Consider the following 14987-nt stretch of genomic DNA (forward strand, 5'->3'; position numbering starts at 1 on the left):
CCTCTGAGCTACAAGCTGCCACTTCAAATACTACTAAGGGGCAGGACCATGTAACCGCCCTGAAAGTTACAAAAGCATGGAAGAATAGTTGCCAGGTTCTTAATGCCTCAGGAACAATTTCAGATGATGCATAACTGAAACGAAACACTTCAAAAAGGCTGGGTCCATGGGATGCAGGTGGCGCTGTGGTCTAAACTACTGAGCCTCTTGAACTTGCCGTTTGGTAGGTCGGCAATTCGAATCCATGTGACGGAGTGAGCTCCTGTTGCTCTGTCCCAGCTTCTGCCAACCTAACAGTTTGAAAGTACACCAGTGCAAACAGGTAAATAGGTAGCGCTGTGGCGGGAAGGTAAACAGCGTTTCCGTGCGCTCTGGCACTTGTCACAGTGTTCCATTGTACCAGAAACAGTTTAGTCATGCTGGCCACATGACCCGAAAAGCTGTCTGTGGGCAAATGCAGCTCCCTTAGCCTGAAAAGCGAGATGAGCATCGCATCCCATAGTCAGCTTTGATTGGTCTTAACCATCCAGGAGTCCTTTACCTTTATTAGATGTCATTGTCTTAGCACTTATGTTACAACGTCAAACACAGAAACCACATTTCTTCATGTGTGGTTCTTTTGCATTTTTTAAAACAGGCATCGTCTAAGCATTCTCTGTGAGAATGAAGAAATCACTCCTCTTTGAAAGCCGGAATAGCTTGTGGTAACGAAAACCTAACCAGGCAGCAGCGCTTTGTGGGATAAAAGGCTGCTCCTTATTCCACCGAAGCTTTATTTCACGGATGATACACACATCTATTTATCAAGGCTAAATGAATTCAAAACACATTGTAACTTGGAGCATAGTTTGGAGAGGAATGCTTGGAACCTGTATGTATAGAACACTGGGGAAACTGCTTGCTGCTCTTTCCACTGATCTATAGCTATACTGAGGATTGGAAAACAAGCTGCCTTCTAAGCGTCGCCCGACGGTCTGTCTCCAAGGATGGGTAGTCCTCAAAATTTCAACTAAGAGGTCACATTATCCATGCCTACGCAGACTCTCTGTTCGTCAAACAATCCCCTTTCACAATTTGTTATAAATAACCGATTAGAGCAAAAATAAAAATGGGATCTTCTTCATCAACCCTTCAAAGTGTCGGCATGTTTTCATGATTTTAAAATGTAATGTTTTGCACCTTCTGCTTATCTAAATCAAGACTTTTATAGACACTTGGTTATGTCCCATTAAAAAGAGCAAAACCTTTAATTGTGTCTTTGCTCCTGTAAAATGTTGGAGATTTGCTATTCTAAGTGAACAGCTAGCTCCATGATTATTTACCTGGAGATAATAATAATTGAGTGTGGCTCTTCAAAATCAAGGGTTCAAACAATTACCACTACGTTGCATTACTACTTTTGGCATTTCTTGGTATGACAGTGTGCACAAGAGGGTTGGAGGTAGTTTATTTAAATAATAGCTAATCAGGTGAAAACCATATTTTTTCCAGGTATTGGGAGAATCCTTTTGATTGCTACATTCTGAAAGTCAAGACTTTCAGAGGTTATTGCACCAAATAGCTGACACTCTTTGGGAGTACCACATGGTCCACCACTGATTTTGTAGTCAGATGTTCATGTGGAGGTTCTGTTGTTGTTATTTTGAACTGGCACCTTCATATTGGAGTCACAATTTGGGTAATTTCTATGGCGCTTTTCTGAGCTCCTAGGACTCTAATTGCAGCAGAAGTGCATACAGCCTTCACATGGAGGCACCAGTTCCTATTAATAGCATCTCCAAATGAACACCACCTGCTCAAGAGCTCCGCGGCAGATTCCACAGAAGTTTCCAGATAATGTAAATAATTATCCGTTCAGGTGCCAAATGCTTGGGACAGGAGTGATTAGTCAGTGTTGTGTCTGCCTGTGCACACAGAATATTGGCATTCTCTTTCACAATGTGCTAAGTTATTGTCTCCCAATGACACACTGTAACTGCCATCCAGTGCTATTTCACTCATTTCTCCCAGGTCATGTTTTGATCCTGTGTTGAGAGTACAGATTAATGAAACTTTCAACTTGAAGCCAGTCCATACACAGAAAGAGATACAAAAGCAGAGCACACGGCTACATGTGTTGTCTTCCTCTGCTTGCAAGTAAATTGACTCTCCAGGTAGGTTCTTAGTGAGCTAAAAATATCCAATGCAGCATGTAGCATTGCTAGGAAATCGAAGCGGGGGGCAGATTATATGGTACATGGCAGGCTTTGTGTCCAGTGTTGGCTGGATATGATGAAGTATAAAACTCCCATTATCACACTTAGCTGTCGCCAGAGAAATTGCGCTATTTTTACAGTGAAGAGCAGGTTCTCTCAGTCTGACCTGGTACATGTTGGATTTTTAATGGCTAGAGTGTATAGCTGAATATATTTAGAAATGGAGAATGTATTTTTGTTAATGAACTGTAGTGTTCGTAAGTTTATGTTTAAAAGCTTTCACAGGGTTGGGGAAAATTCTGAACACTTAGAACGGGCGCATTTAAGTTATTTTGGAGCACAACCCATTTGAAGCAGATAATCAGCTGGGCCCAATGAATGAGTAGATTTGAGGATTTAAATGTTAAAAGTATGCTGTTTGGCATTGCTTGCCGTGATACCTCACAACAAAGCAAAAAAGTTGCTTTTGTATCTAATCCTGAAGCCTAATGTATCTGGGAGTTGTCAAGCTATATATGAGCTGAATGAGGTGGTGGAAACTAAACGCTTCTTCCATTACATAGTGGATATTAAGCCTACAAAATACAAGACTAGGCCACTGTATTGTTTAAGGGTCTCAAAGATGACACAGTAACCCAAGGAACTTCAATCTTTCTGCTGCCAAGAAAGCTTGTCCTCCTTTACAGTCTCTGTGCAGCCACAAGGGATGTCGGAGAATTCTGGCAGAAGCTGAAGGGGAAATCAACATCATGTTTGCTTATCTGTCCCATGTCCCGAACGGTATGTCACTGTTGATGGTTTTAGTCTTCAACCAATGTGTATTTGATTATATTCCCCCCTGTTTGCATTATGTTTGCTTTGCATTAAAATGAATGGGATGGAATAACAATGACAAAGTAATTTATGCCAGAAATCACATAGGTTCTGTATTTTTGCTGCAGCGGACAGCAAGATGAGTAACGTTTTTGGTGCAAGGCAAGCTGCAGTGGATGCCACAAATACAAGACACAACAGAAAACGATGCCTTAATACATCCCCAGCAGCCACATACCAGTTTTAAACCTGTGAAAACCCTTTTGGAACTGAAAGCACACCTAGTATGTATTCAACACTCCCCTGTAGGTGAACATTGCAAGGGAAGATAAATTACCGAACTGCCTTTCAGGCACTTTTTTTTAAACCTTTAAAACTTCACATGCCTGCTGTTTCCAGGAAGTCTTCTAATTGTGATACTTTTGTGGTTGAGCTGAGAGTTTGTTTGGATCCTGGATGAGAACCCAAAGGCTGAAGGGTGTGTCAGAAGGAAAATGAATTGATACTGATTTATAGATATATTCACAACTTTGTATTTTGTAACATTTTTATATGTAATTGTGTATTTTTGTAATATTTTAAGTTGTTGCTTCAAATTTTTGTACACCGCTTAGAGAAAAGTCTAATCTATTAAGCAGTATAGAAATTAAATAATTAATTAAATCATCTCAAACTGCTGATAGACCTGCAAATGCCACAGAGGATAGTTTTGACAATTACTATTAGAATAGAACATGCCGTATTCCAGAATGAAAACATGCTGCTCAGCTGACTAGCATAGGAGAGATAGCAGCTGATGCTTTTTGGAGAAGCTGAATCAGTTTATTAAAAAATATTTTGGTATATGTAAGATAATAGTTAGCAGTGCAATGAAAATGTATAATGGCAATATTAGCTGTCAGGTGATTTTAACAGTTTCTCCATTATTATTTTAACATCTTATTTTAACCAGGATTTTATAAAAATGGATTAGGGTTTTTAATATGTTCTATATGCCCCTTTCCCATTCTTCTTTCTTGAAACATCCACCAACCCACTTACCTGTAAGGTCTAAACAGCATTGCAAAGCAGCAAAACATCATGTTTGAGATCTCCAGTTCCCAAATATTAACTCTGCCCCTCACCTCCTAGGGTATGTGATATCACTTTAGAATACCCAGCAATCAGTCTCCATAGCTGTTATGAATCAAACAAATCTACTTTTTATTATAGCTTAGAATTGTTTATCTTCGATACATGCATACTCTTTGACATTTTGAAGGAAGACTTCAGTTGAGATACATTAAGGTTAGATGCAGTTACTCTTATCATGATTCTAATTAGTGACTAGTTCTGTAAGTGGATTTAAATAATCACTTGTTCAAGTGCATAGGAATTTCCAGGCACTGGTAAAATACAAATACATTAGTATAACAATACAGAAACTGTAGCAGGAGGAGTGTGTTATATGGCACAGCAATAAATATGAGCCAGTTTTGATTTCCGCTTCTAGAATCATAAATACCACCAGTAACATAGTTTTCAGTGTGTTCATGCCACTGAGATGTCTCCTGAGTAAATTCTAATGACAAAACCCAATGAAGACCAATGCTCTGGATAAAATTTGACTTTTGTGTTTAGTAGAGAAACATAATTGGTGAGGAAATCTGAAAATATAAATTTGTTAATAAATAGGGTTGTTGCTGTACACTGCCCTGGCAATTTATACTTTTTATAAATAAATAAATAAAATAAGAGACTGAATAAACACGTGGATGTAGTCTACAGAACTATACCAGGATCCATTACTAAAATAACCTGAAGTTTGCAGAGCTGTAAATTATATTTTAAAAAAGACCGACAAGGTAAGATGTACAAAATGGTGAAACACCATTGGAGTGTAAAAGCAGGGAACCCTCCTCCCCCCCACCCCCATGAAAATGCAACTTTTAATTATGGGCAGTAAAAACTTTCAGTCTTAAGTGACAACTAACAAACTGTCCTGACGGAACGACTTTAATCTGGTTATGAAGCCGTACTGGTTTGGCCTGAAGAATTGCTCTGTACCAGACACTGAGAAGAATGTTCTCCCATTACTTCCATAGAACTGTTATCACGATCCAAGCTTTGGGAGGAAATCTTCCTGTATCCACCACCTGTGGAACTGATAGTTTTCAGTGTTTTGGAAGAATCAGTGCTGCTATCGTTACAGCTGGCAATATCACTAGAGTGGGCATCCCTTATGACTATCTCCTGCAGGGCATCAAATGTTAATGGAATAAAACCTTCGTTGTCTGAAGTGAGCACAATCCAGGACAAACCTGTTGAAGACATTAGATACATACAATTTTTCAAGAGCACAATAGAAAAACAGTGATCTTTGTTACACTGTTTGCAATATAAAATGACAGTAGCTGGCTGGCTGGCCTAAATTCAGAATTTAGCTTAACGGTATCAGACGCAACAGTTATGTATTATGCAATACACTTCTAGCCATAGGTGCCAACTCCCCGGGGCCCTGGGTGCCCGAGCACCCACAAAATTCCCCATGAAGGGCACCCACAGCCCTGGGCATCCATGGTCATGGGACCAAGCTGGAACTCCTGCTTCTAGCTAGCAATGTTAGATTAATTTTTGCGTGCACAGAAAGCAGCAAGAAATACATCTTGACATGACTTCCAAGTCACAGACAACTTTTAAAATGAGTGCATCAAAATGACACGGGCAATTCTTGGCTGGAAACATTTAATTCAGACAATTCTTGCAATTCAGATTCTACCATGTACATTGAGAATGGTGGTATTTCAATACAGTGATTATACTCTCTGAATGGCTGGTACAAGCTAGTAAGACATGAACACTCCCAAGGGAAGGGATAGTACTAGCAAACCAAACAGAAATTGGGGGTGACCACTCCACTCTGACAGCCGTCCATGTCTTGGTTCAGCTTGTAGCCCAGTGAACAGAGAAGCATGTAGCACCTCAGTACTGGAGAATTAAGCAGCAACAAAGGTTGGATTCTATGCTTTAGCCAGGGTCCCTCCTGTTGTCAAGCAAGGCCACACACCCCACTGTTCTGTAGCTTGGCTGCCAATGACTTCAGATGTTTCTTGCTGAGCAGCAGAAGCAAACTCCCATTTTTTTTCTTGTAGTCCTGATGGCACTACAATTTTGCGAAGTCTGAAAATGCAGTGCTGCAGATGCTCAGTATTTTTCTCTAAAAAAAATCAGGATAACCAAACTGCTTTTGGTTTGGGGTCCCCCCCCCCGCCTTCTTCCAACACAGCAGGAATGTTGGAAGTAAAGAATGCAATGGTGGAGGGTGGGTGGGTGTGAAATGACTGTTAAACCCAAGGTCTATATCTACCTAGCTGCACCGTTCAGGGCCCTCCTCCCTTTCATGTCAGTTTCAGCCCATTGATACAGCAATGTTAGTGAGCTGCCTAAAGATTGTGGTGGGGTGTTCTTCCTGGAATGTGCATGGAAACACTGTGGAGATGATCTTAGCCTTGATAGAACTAAAAGCACTTGGCATGCCTCTGCTTTCCTAAAGCAGTTAAAAGCAGCCATTTCCCCCAACGCCATTCCAAAGTATTTATACCCCAGATGGCAGGGTATAAGTAAAGGTAAAGGGACCCCTGACCATTAGGTCCAGTCGTGGCCGACTCTGGGGTTGCGACGATCATCTCATTTTATTGGCTGATGGAGCCGGCGTACAGCTTCCGGGTCATGTGGCCAGCATGACTAAGCCGCTTCTGGCAAACCAGAGCAGCGCACGGAAATGCTGTTTACCTTCCCGCCGGAGTGATACCTATTTATCTACTTGCACTTTGACGTGCTTTCGAACTGCTAGGTTGGCAGGAGCAGGGACTGAGCAATGGGAGCTCACCCCGTTGCGGTGATTCGAACCACCGACCTTCTGATCAGCAAGCCCTAGGCTCTGTGGTTTAACCCACAGCGCCACCCGCATCCCTTAGGGTATAAATAATAATATATCATCATAATCATCATCATTATTAAAGAGGCATTTGGAGGCTTGCTTTTTTCAGGTCACAGGCTTAAAAAGCAGGAGGTAAAATAGGGAAGGGGAGTAAAACCAGACAGTACATGCCAGCTTCAGTTGGGGTAGGGCATGGATAGAATAATACCAGCATCAGCAAAGCAGTTCAGGAGAAACAGGGAGGCACACTCGCAGACATGCAAGGGGGGCATTATTGTAAAAGATGTCAGGAAGGGCAGCAAACAGCTTTCCCAAACCACCTCTTCCTGAAAGCACAATCAGGGCGAAAACTGGCAGGTCCAAATGATAGTTCTGCCAGCACCTCGTGAAGCAGCCTTTCCAAAGGAACTTGGTTCCAAACTGTAAAACTGTTCCTGGATTACAGGTGTAGTCACCTTTTAGCAGTCATGCAGTACTTCTCAATTTTTATATCGACACGGCAACGTCATTCACTACCCGTAATTTTAGGAACTGCTAGAAATGCAATTCTTACTGGCAGCTCCATTTGTCGGTTATGTAACACTATGTGGCAAGTGACATCATGAGAAGATTGAGGCTTTACAGTCATGTGAACTTTTAATCTTTCTGCTTAATGCTTTATCTGAACTCAACTTAAGGCCAATACCGCACAAGACTTTCAAAATATCTCTGCGGGCACAGTTAAACAAGCCAGTATATGTAACACATTGTAGACGTGTTAATAACCCACCCTGAAATTGTGCAAGGAAAATTAGGGCAAGTTGCAATTTGTAAGATTTACTTTCATAATTGAATAAGGGGAATCAATCTGAAAATCACTATTGATAGCAAGAATGCAACTGCCTATTTGAACGGAACGGTGGCAATTTTCTTAAATTATTCCAAATGCCATTTGGGAGTTCTTGCAGCAGCTTGCAACAAATGAAGCATGCTGAAGCCACTGGGTATGGAATGGGGTGTTGCTAAATTGGGCACACTCTGTTTTTTTACTGGGCCTTGATAGTGCTGTTAACTTGTAAAATGTCTGCAATTAGGCAACTGCACTTGGGATGCCGAGTATAATTCTGGTCATAGCACCTCAAAAAGGATACTGAAGAGCTGGAAAAGGGTAATAAAAATCAAATTCCCTATGAAGAAAAGCAGAGCTAATGCTCAGAAATATCTCTACACTTGCTACTGAAATACAGTGGACTCTCGGGTTGCAGACGTGATCCGTGCGGGATACATATTTGCAACCTGCAGCGTTCACAACCTGCAGTGGCGCGTCTGCGCACGCACGGGTTGCAATTCGGCGCTTCTGTGCATGTGCGACCGCTGAAACCCGGAAGTAACCAATTCCGGTACTTCCGGGTTTTGGCGCGTCCATAACCCGAAAAGACGCAACCTGAAGCGTCTGTAACCCAAGGTATAACTGTAAACATTACTCTAAAGCATAGGTGATATTGTGAGAAATGACACAGAAGATAAAAGTTATGCAGAAGAAATCAGTATTCCTTCTCTGATTTCCCAAATGGTTTCTGAGTGCCCAAATGTTCTTCTAATAAGCACAAACCCTAGCTGAAAATAAAGGGCTTTGGCACCCTCACCTCTTATAAACAAAAATGTAAAGCAACTTCCGTTTCTGAATTCTAAATTAGATCAAATGTAACACACACAATAAAACGCACAACTGTTTTCCCACTGGCACCCTGCCTTCCGTCCAGATCAATCAAATATTTTCATTAAATACCATATTTCTGACAAACAGAACTTACCATGCTGCATTTCAACAAGAGTCAGGTTGAAAATCTGCTGAATTAGACTTAGACGAAGTTTGCCATCGCAGAGGATAACAGCTCGCTTCTCAGGTGTAACAGTTCCGGAACAATCCTTCTGTAAATTAAGAACAAACTACTAGCGTGATTGGGACACGGGTGGCGCTGTGGGTAAAACCTCAGTGCCTAGGGCTTGCCGATCGCATGGTCGGCGGTTCGAATCCCCACGGCGAGGTGAGCTCCCGTCATTCGGTCCCAGCTCCTGCCCACCTAGCAGTTCAAAAGCACCCCTAAGTGCAAGTAGTACCGCCTTATAGTGGGAAGGTAAACGGTGTTTCCGTGTGCTGCGCTGGTGCCGGCTCGCCAGAGCAGCTTCGTCACGCTGGCCACGTGACCCGGAAATGTCTCCAGACAGCGCTGGCCCCCGGCCTCTTAAGTGAGATGGGCGCACAACCCTAGAGTCGGACACGACTGGCCCGTACGGGCAGGGGTACCTTTACCATTTTACTAGCGTGATCAAGACTTATTTCACCCCATTCCCAGGCACCTAGCAACAAGTCTGATCTGCATGCATCTAAATTTGCTGAATGTTCCAACTCAGCCTGTGCTGATCACCTGCTTGGCCCAGGAGTGGGGGAACTATATCCAGGCCACCTCTTTGCTGATTTGCCCTTTACAGGTAATTAGCAGAAGCACTCAAATTGGACAGCACTTGCCAAAATCAAACAGATGCCCAGAGTCTGGGACTGCATTCAAGAATCTGCAGGCCAGTGCAACAGATATGCATTGTTTGTGCACACGAGAATTCCAAGCAGTTTCAACTGATGAAAGCCCAGTGGAGAATTTCCAGGGGTCTCCTTCCCAGCTGTTGCTCTATGGATGTGGCCCTCCAGATCTGTTGCACTCCCAAACCTCATCAGCCCCAGGCAGCATAGCCAATAGCCAGGGATGATGGGAGTTGTAGTCCAGCAATGTCTGGAAGGCCACAGGCTCCCATCCCTAGATGCTCTTAGTGTCACACAGCTAGTTTTGGACAGTAAAATAGTTTGCCTCCCTTCAGTTAGTTTGTGTTAGCCCATGCTGCTATACAAAAGTTGCTTCTCTCCAGAGATAGGAAGCAAGATTTCTAGTATTTTTAAGCATAGCTGGTAACAATAAAGCACATGAATACATGTACTTTGTGTTTGAAAGGTACCTGATAAGTGATGTTAACAAAAGAGGGAGCACGCGAAGATGGATATCCCAGCAGAGGTTTTTTCCCCGATTTCAAAAGCTCGGTTAGTTCAAAAAGCTGATGCTGCAATTCTGCAAACCTGCAGCACAGCCTTTCCAGATGCTTAGAGGTGTAAGAGGGTTCTTTTTCAATTTGCAGCAAGTTTGTTTTTGAGGAATTTGACATATCCGTAGAACTATGCACATGCTTGTTTGGTGAAATGGATACGTTTGACAATCCTGAAGAGGTTTCGATTCCTTGAAGAACAAGTGAATGATTTGTTGGTTCAGCATCCAAACTTCCCAGGACTTGAGGGAAGTCCCTGGAAATCTTTTTCTCCTGGAAGTCAACTGCATTGGTCAGCACGCTTTGCTCATTAGCAGGGCTCTTAATTTCTTCTATGAGTTTTCTTCTGTTTCTAGGAGACTGGATCGCTGTGCAACTTGGCATCAGCAATCCATCACACAATACATGAGGCTCTGAAGAATGAATTTCTATGCCCTCTTTTTTTACCGGTACGTTTGCAAAGCAAACCTGGGTAGTCCCTGAAAAGGCAGAAGAGTCTTCTTTGCAAACAATTTCTTTGACCATCAAACGGAGAATGTACTTGTCCGAGCGTGACGATGGAAGAAAAGCCGGGTCTGTTAATTTCTGTTTTCCAACCAGTATCAGCAATAGCTTTTCTGTCAGGAAACACAATCCCTTTGGCCTTTCGCTTTTCTCCAGTTGAATTTGTTGAATGTTAGGCAAGTGAGATGAAGATAAAGAGTAAGCCAAAATTATATTACAAGTGTTGGATGCCACTGCCACAGTTTGAGTTTTAGAATCAAAAGTCATTATGTCTGGGACCAGAATCCCTGAGATGCTGACTTTTTTGGTAGCTGTCACTTTTCTTTCAAAAGTCACCAAGATCAGGTGTGAGGCATCTTGGCCACTTCCTGTTAAGTAATCCTTAGTTCTTAGATGAAGGAGAGAATTGTTATCAGTCTGCTGCTTGCTTGCAGTAAGGTGGGTTAGATCCACCGACGAAGATGTAGAAGTTACAATGGACCCAGGTTTTTCTTGGTCTGTTAACTTTTTCCCACTCTCTACAGAGAGCTCTTCTTTGCAGGCCGACGAGGAAGTTTGTGAGGGAACAGAGTTTCCGACAGCCTCAGATGGCATTTCAAACGAAATGCCCGCGTTTAAGCTACATATCTTATCTAGTGGAAGTTCGGTAGCAACCGCCACTTGAGAACCTAATGTCGCTTCGATTGCACAGATGTAGCCTCCCACGTCAAATATCGGGCAAAAAGAGCATGCATTCAAAGTTTTCTGTTCATCATCCCAAATATAGGAATGGAGGGCACTGCCTATCCCAACCACCAAGCGGTTGCCTTCCTCAGTCCAGCAAGCACAGTGGATGAGCGCACTGCTTTTAATATCTGCTTTTATTCTGGAGTTGTTGATCCGAACCGAGTGTAGCACAGAGGTGTCCCGCGTAGTAAGCACAGCCAAGATTTCCTTTTTCGGATGCCACACACAGCCCTGAGGAAGGATGGGAAACAGCTCACCAATTTCGCTGATTTGATAAACCATCAGTTTGTTTCTTTCAGAAACACTGTAACATAGCTGCCACATGGTGATGTGTTTTTTATGCTGGATAGCAAGGAGTGCAGGGAGATCTGGGGCACAAGATGGAGCCCAGTAAAGTCCATGAACGTGTTCAAACTGGCCAACAACATTCGAGTTGCCAAATTTAGGTTCTCCATTATGCTGATACAATGAAGTCAGGATCACTTGCTTTCCATCAGTCCAAGCAATCCCATGCACAGGATGTATGGCCTGGTATAAGGCATTGAGGCCAGTTCTCAGCAATTTTCCTTTCCCCAACTCCATTTTTATGTTCTGAAGGAATACATCTATAAAGTAAGCAAACAAAAAACATTATTTGAAACATTTTTGCTGTTGCTAATTTGTCTTTATGCCATATAATGATGCAAATATGAAAGGTAAATTCCCAGGAACATTTTGGGGCTCACTGTTGAAAAGAGCATGCTGGATGAATCTCTACCTTGATCCATCAAGGTTACTTGTTTTCTTCTAGCATTCATCTTTTTTAAAAAAAGATATTTAGTGATTTGAGACAATAAGCAAAAAGGGGAGTAAAGTAAACACATTATACAACTGAGGTTCATGTATCTTTTTTCCATAGAGTTTTTAAAATTTCATTTTACAATGTATATAATAAAAGAAAGAACAATGAATAAAAAATGAAAAGATGAAAAACAAAACTATAAAATAGGCCCATGGAATGAGTATAGTTGCACACGGGTTAAAATAACAAAGTCCGAGAATATAGGGGCCCATGTATCAGTAGGTATTATTTGCATTTTTTAAAAAGTATTTATATTATTTTGTTACAATGCTGTAATAGACAATAACAACTTTAACAAATGCTAGAATATGGATGTTCTTCTCACATTACCCATTTTTATCTCTAAGGTTGCATACACACTATAGCTTTAAAGCCCATTTGAAACACATTCAAAAGAATTCTGGGTACTGCAGTTCATCCCTCAGAGGTACAAATCCCAGCAACTCTTGACAAAACTACCCATAATTCTTTGGGAGGGGAGGGGATGTGTTTTCTGACATCTATGTCAGACAGGTACTCTCACCACAGTCAGGATTGGTAGCAGCTCCCTGCCAAGTGTATACTTTGTGTCAAAGCCAAATCTGCCTTGCATAAGGCAAATATAAGAAGCTGAGGAGAGGAGGGGGCACTTTGTACTAAGTTTACCATCAGAGTGAAAAATAATCAGCCCTACTGCTTGGGGTACCGCTGCCTTCCCATTTCTTTTTTTAAAAAGTGTTTGTAGTGACTGGGAGAAGTGTGCAACCGAAAAATATTTGGTAAAAGTTTAAAACCTTGACTATATAATGCAGATTGTGCCGTTCCTGCAATAGGCTTGGATTAGTTTCAATGCTCTGCATGTGTTCTGTATTCCCTGTACTACAGATATTCGCTAAAGGTGAATAAGTGAGTATCTATGGTAGAGAATTCAGAACACATGCAGAGCACTCAAAATGATCCAAGCCAGTGATATGTCCCAAGTCTGCCTTAGTGATCCCATCTGTGAAATGGGTATGTTTTCTAGTATGTCTTCTACATGCATGGTTGGCATCCGTCTGTCCTGGGAGACAACTGTGGAGTGATTACTTGACAATACACTCCACATATAACCAAGAGTCTTGGGGTACCTTATGAAGTAATAAATTGTGGCATAAACTCTTGTGGCCCAGAACCCATTTTGTCAGATAACAGGCGGCAAACTGAACTAGTGCTGCATGTGTGAGACTTGATGTATAGACCACAGCAGGGATGTCTGCACATAGTTCTTGCTTTATGCTTGTGACACAATTCCAGCTTGATTTGTTATGCTACGCTGCACTGGCCTTGGTATCATTGTTAAGTCTTTCAAAAACCCAGTTGCTTGGCGGCAGGTAACTTGTAAAGTGCATACAATAGCCAAACAAAACATTTTTCCGAACAGAGCAAGCACGGTGTTTTCTGTAGGCTCTGCCAGTCTTCGGGGAGTTCAGAATCATACAAGCATATATAATTGTTGGAACCCACATGCCTGCTTCTTCACTAGTTTAGTTGGCAGAGCGTAAGACTCTTAAATCTCAGGGTTGCAGATTCAAGCCCCACACACTGAGCAAAATGTGGACCAGATGGGGTCCCTTCCAATTTGACATTTTTAATGCGATTGGAGCAACCGCAGTCACGCTTAACTCTGCTGCATGAGAGCAGAAATCTCTCTTCCAGCGTGATAGTAGCCTAGTCAGGTAGAGCACGAGACCCTTCATCTCAGGGTTGTGGGTTTGAGCCCCGCGTCGAAAGATTCCTGCATTGAAGGGGGTTGGACTAGATGGCCCTTGGGGGTTCCTTCCGACTCCGAAATTCTACGATTTTATACAAACCGTATTGCGAAGGGCCCCCAAGGCCTAGACTGAGGACTGTTCTGTGACTCACAGCTCCAGTTGGTTTGGAGCGGGCTGCCGATAACCATAGCTGTCAACCTTCCCTTTTTTTGCGGGGAATTCCCTTATTCCAGCGCCGTTGCCCGCTGCTTCCCGCTGCTATCCCAGATTGTTAGATATCCCATAGACTGTCCTCGGGACAGGTGAGGCTGCTGATCCCTTATTTTCTAGGCTCCCCGGGACGGGTGAGGCTGCTGATCCCTTATTTTCAAGGCTGCTGATCCCTTATTTTTGAGGCTCCCTGGGACAGTTGAGCCTGCTGATCCCTTATTTTCGAGGCTCCCTGGGACAGTTGAGCCTGCTGATCCCTTATTTTCAAGGTTGCTGATCCCTTATTTTCAAATCTGAAAGTTGACAGCTATGCCGATAACCCCAAGGTCGCAGGTTCGAGCCCCGTATGGGACCGGCGCTGCCTTATTCCTGCATTGCAGGGGGTTGGACTAGATGATCCTCAGGATCCCTTCCGATCCCATGAAAGGAGAACTGTCCCCGTGGGTTTGCTTTTCTTTAAACTGAAGTTCAACGCGACTCACACCAAGCAGGCGTATTGGACTGCGGCCTAAATCGTGTTACACACCCACCGCAGCGCCTCGGGGTTTTTCCCTCAGGCCGTTGGCCCCGCCCCCTCCTCCTCCTCCATCGCCCCCGCCTACCTGCCCGCCCCCGCCCCCGCCGCGGGAGGCTCTTACCTTATAAGGGAACGCGGTTCGGTCGCCAATCGGGATAACGACATCGGCCTCTTCTCGCACCCGCTCGGCGCTCTGTTCATTCCTGTTAGTTCGCGAGCGGAGGAGGAGGAGCTGCTCGGCTCCCGAGCCGCCACAAGGGGCGCTGGCTGGCCTTCGGGAGGCCTTCGGTGGTGGCAGTAGGAGGAAAAAGGGGCGGGGCCTTAAGCCGGCGCCTCGCGTCAGCTCCCCTTGTCTACGCTCCTCAGTCGACGGCGCTCTACTTACCACCAACGGGTCTCTCTATGATCTAACAAACGCCCTCTCGCGACAAGGGAGCTGCTTTCCCCTCCCCCCCTTTTT

The 14987-nt window shown here is 43.3% G+C and overlaps 2 protein-coding genes across 5 annotated transcripts in view; one reads left to right on the forward strand and one right to left on the reverse strand.

The window, feature by feature from the left end:
* MFSD2B (MFSD2 lysolipid transporter B, sphingolipid) overlaps window positions 1–1127 on the forward strand; it is a 46189-nt gene extending 45062 nt beyond the window's left edge. For all 3 annotated transcript variants that reach the window (XM_080999189.1, XM_080999191.1, XM_080999190.1), the window contains exon 14: window positions 638–1127. In XM_080999189.1, the coding sequence (XP_080855315.1) occupies window positions 638–686 (49 nt within the window). In that variant the 3' untranslated portion in view covers window positions 687–1127. The remainder of the gene's footprint in view (window positions 1–637) is intronic.
* Window positions 1128–4987: 3860 nt separating this feature from the next.
* LOC308473465 (WD repeat and coiled-coil-containing protein-like) lies at window positions 4988–14984 on the reverse strand. Of its 2 annotated transcripts, none has more exons than XM_080999072.1 (4): window positions 14649–14984; window positions 9916–11834; window positions 8721–8838; window positions 4988–5308 (listed from the first exon to the last, which is right to left on the reverse strand). In XM_080999072.1, exons 2-4 carry the CDS (start codon window positions 11809–11811, stop codon window positions 5013–5015), a joined length of 2310 nt encoding a protein of 769 aa, XP_080855198.1. In that variant the 5' UTR covers window positions 11812–11834; window positions 14649–14984; the 3' UTR covers window positions 4988–5012. The 2 variants fall into 2 exon arrangements, with proteins under 2 accessions (XP_080855198.1, XP_080855199.1); XM_080999073.1 differs by lacking the exon at window positions 14649–14984 and adding an exon at window positions 13900–14018.
* Window positions 14985–14987: the final 3 nt, after the last annotated feature.

Source organism: Podarcis pityusensis, assembly GCF_964106645.2.
Source record: "Podarcis pityusensis genome assembly, chromosome: 3".
Classification (NCBI taxonomy): domain Eukaryota; kingdom Metazoa; phylum Chordata; class Lepidosauria; order Squamata; family Lacertidae; genus Podarcis; species Podarcis pityusensis.

Excerpts from the sequence above, each read along its gene's own strand:
- LOC308473465 (XM_080999072.1), bottom strand. The coding sequence starts at position 11,811 with ATGGAGTTGGGGAAAGGAAAATTGCTGAGAACTGGCCTCAATGCCTTA. Across the intron at positions 8,839-9,915 it reads TTGTTAACATCACTTATCAG|AAGGATTGTTCCGGAACTGT; the intron begins GTACCTTTCAAA and ends CTTAATTTACAG. Across the intron at positions 5,309-8,720 it reads TCTTGTTGAAATGCAGCATG|GTTTGTCCTGGATTGTGCTC; the intron begins GTAAGTTCTGTT and ends TGTCTTCAACAG.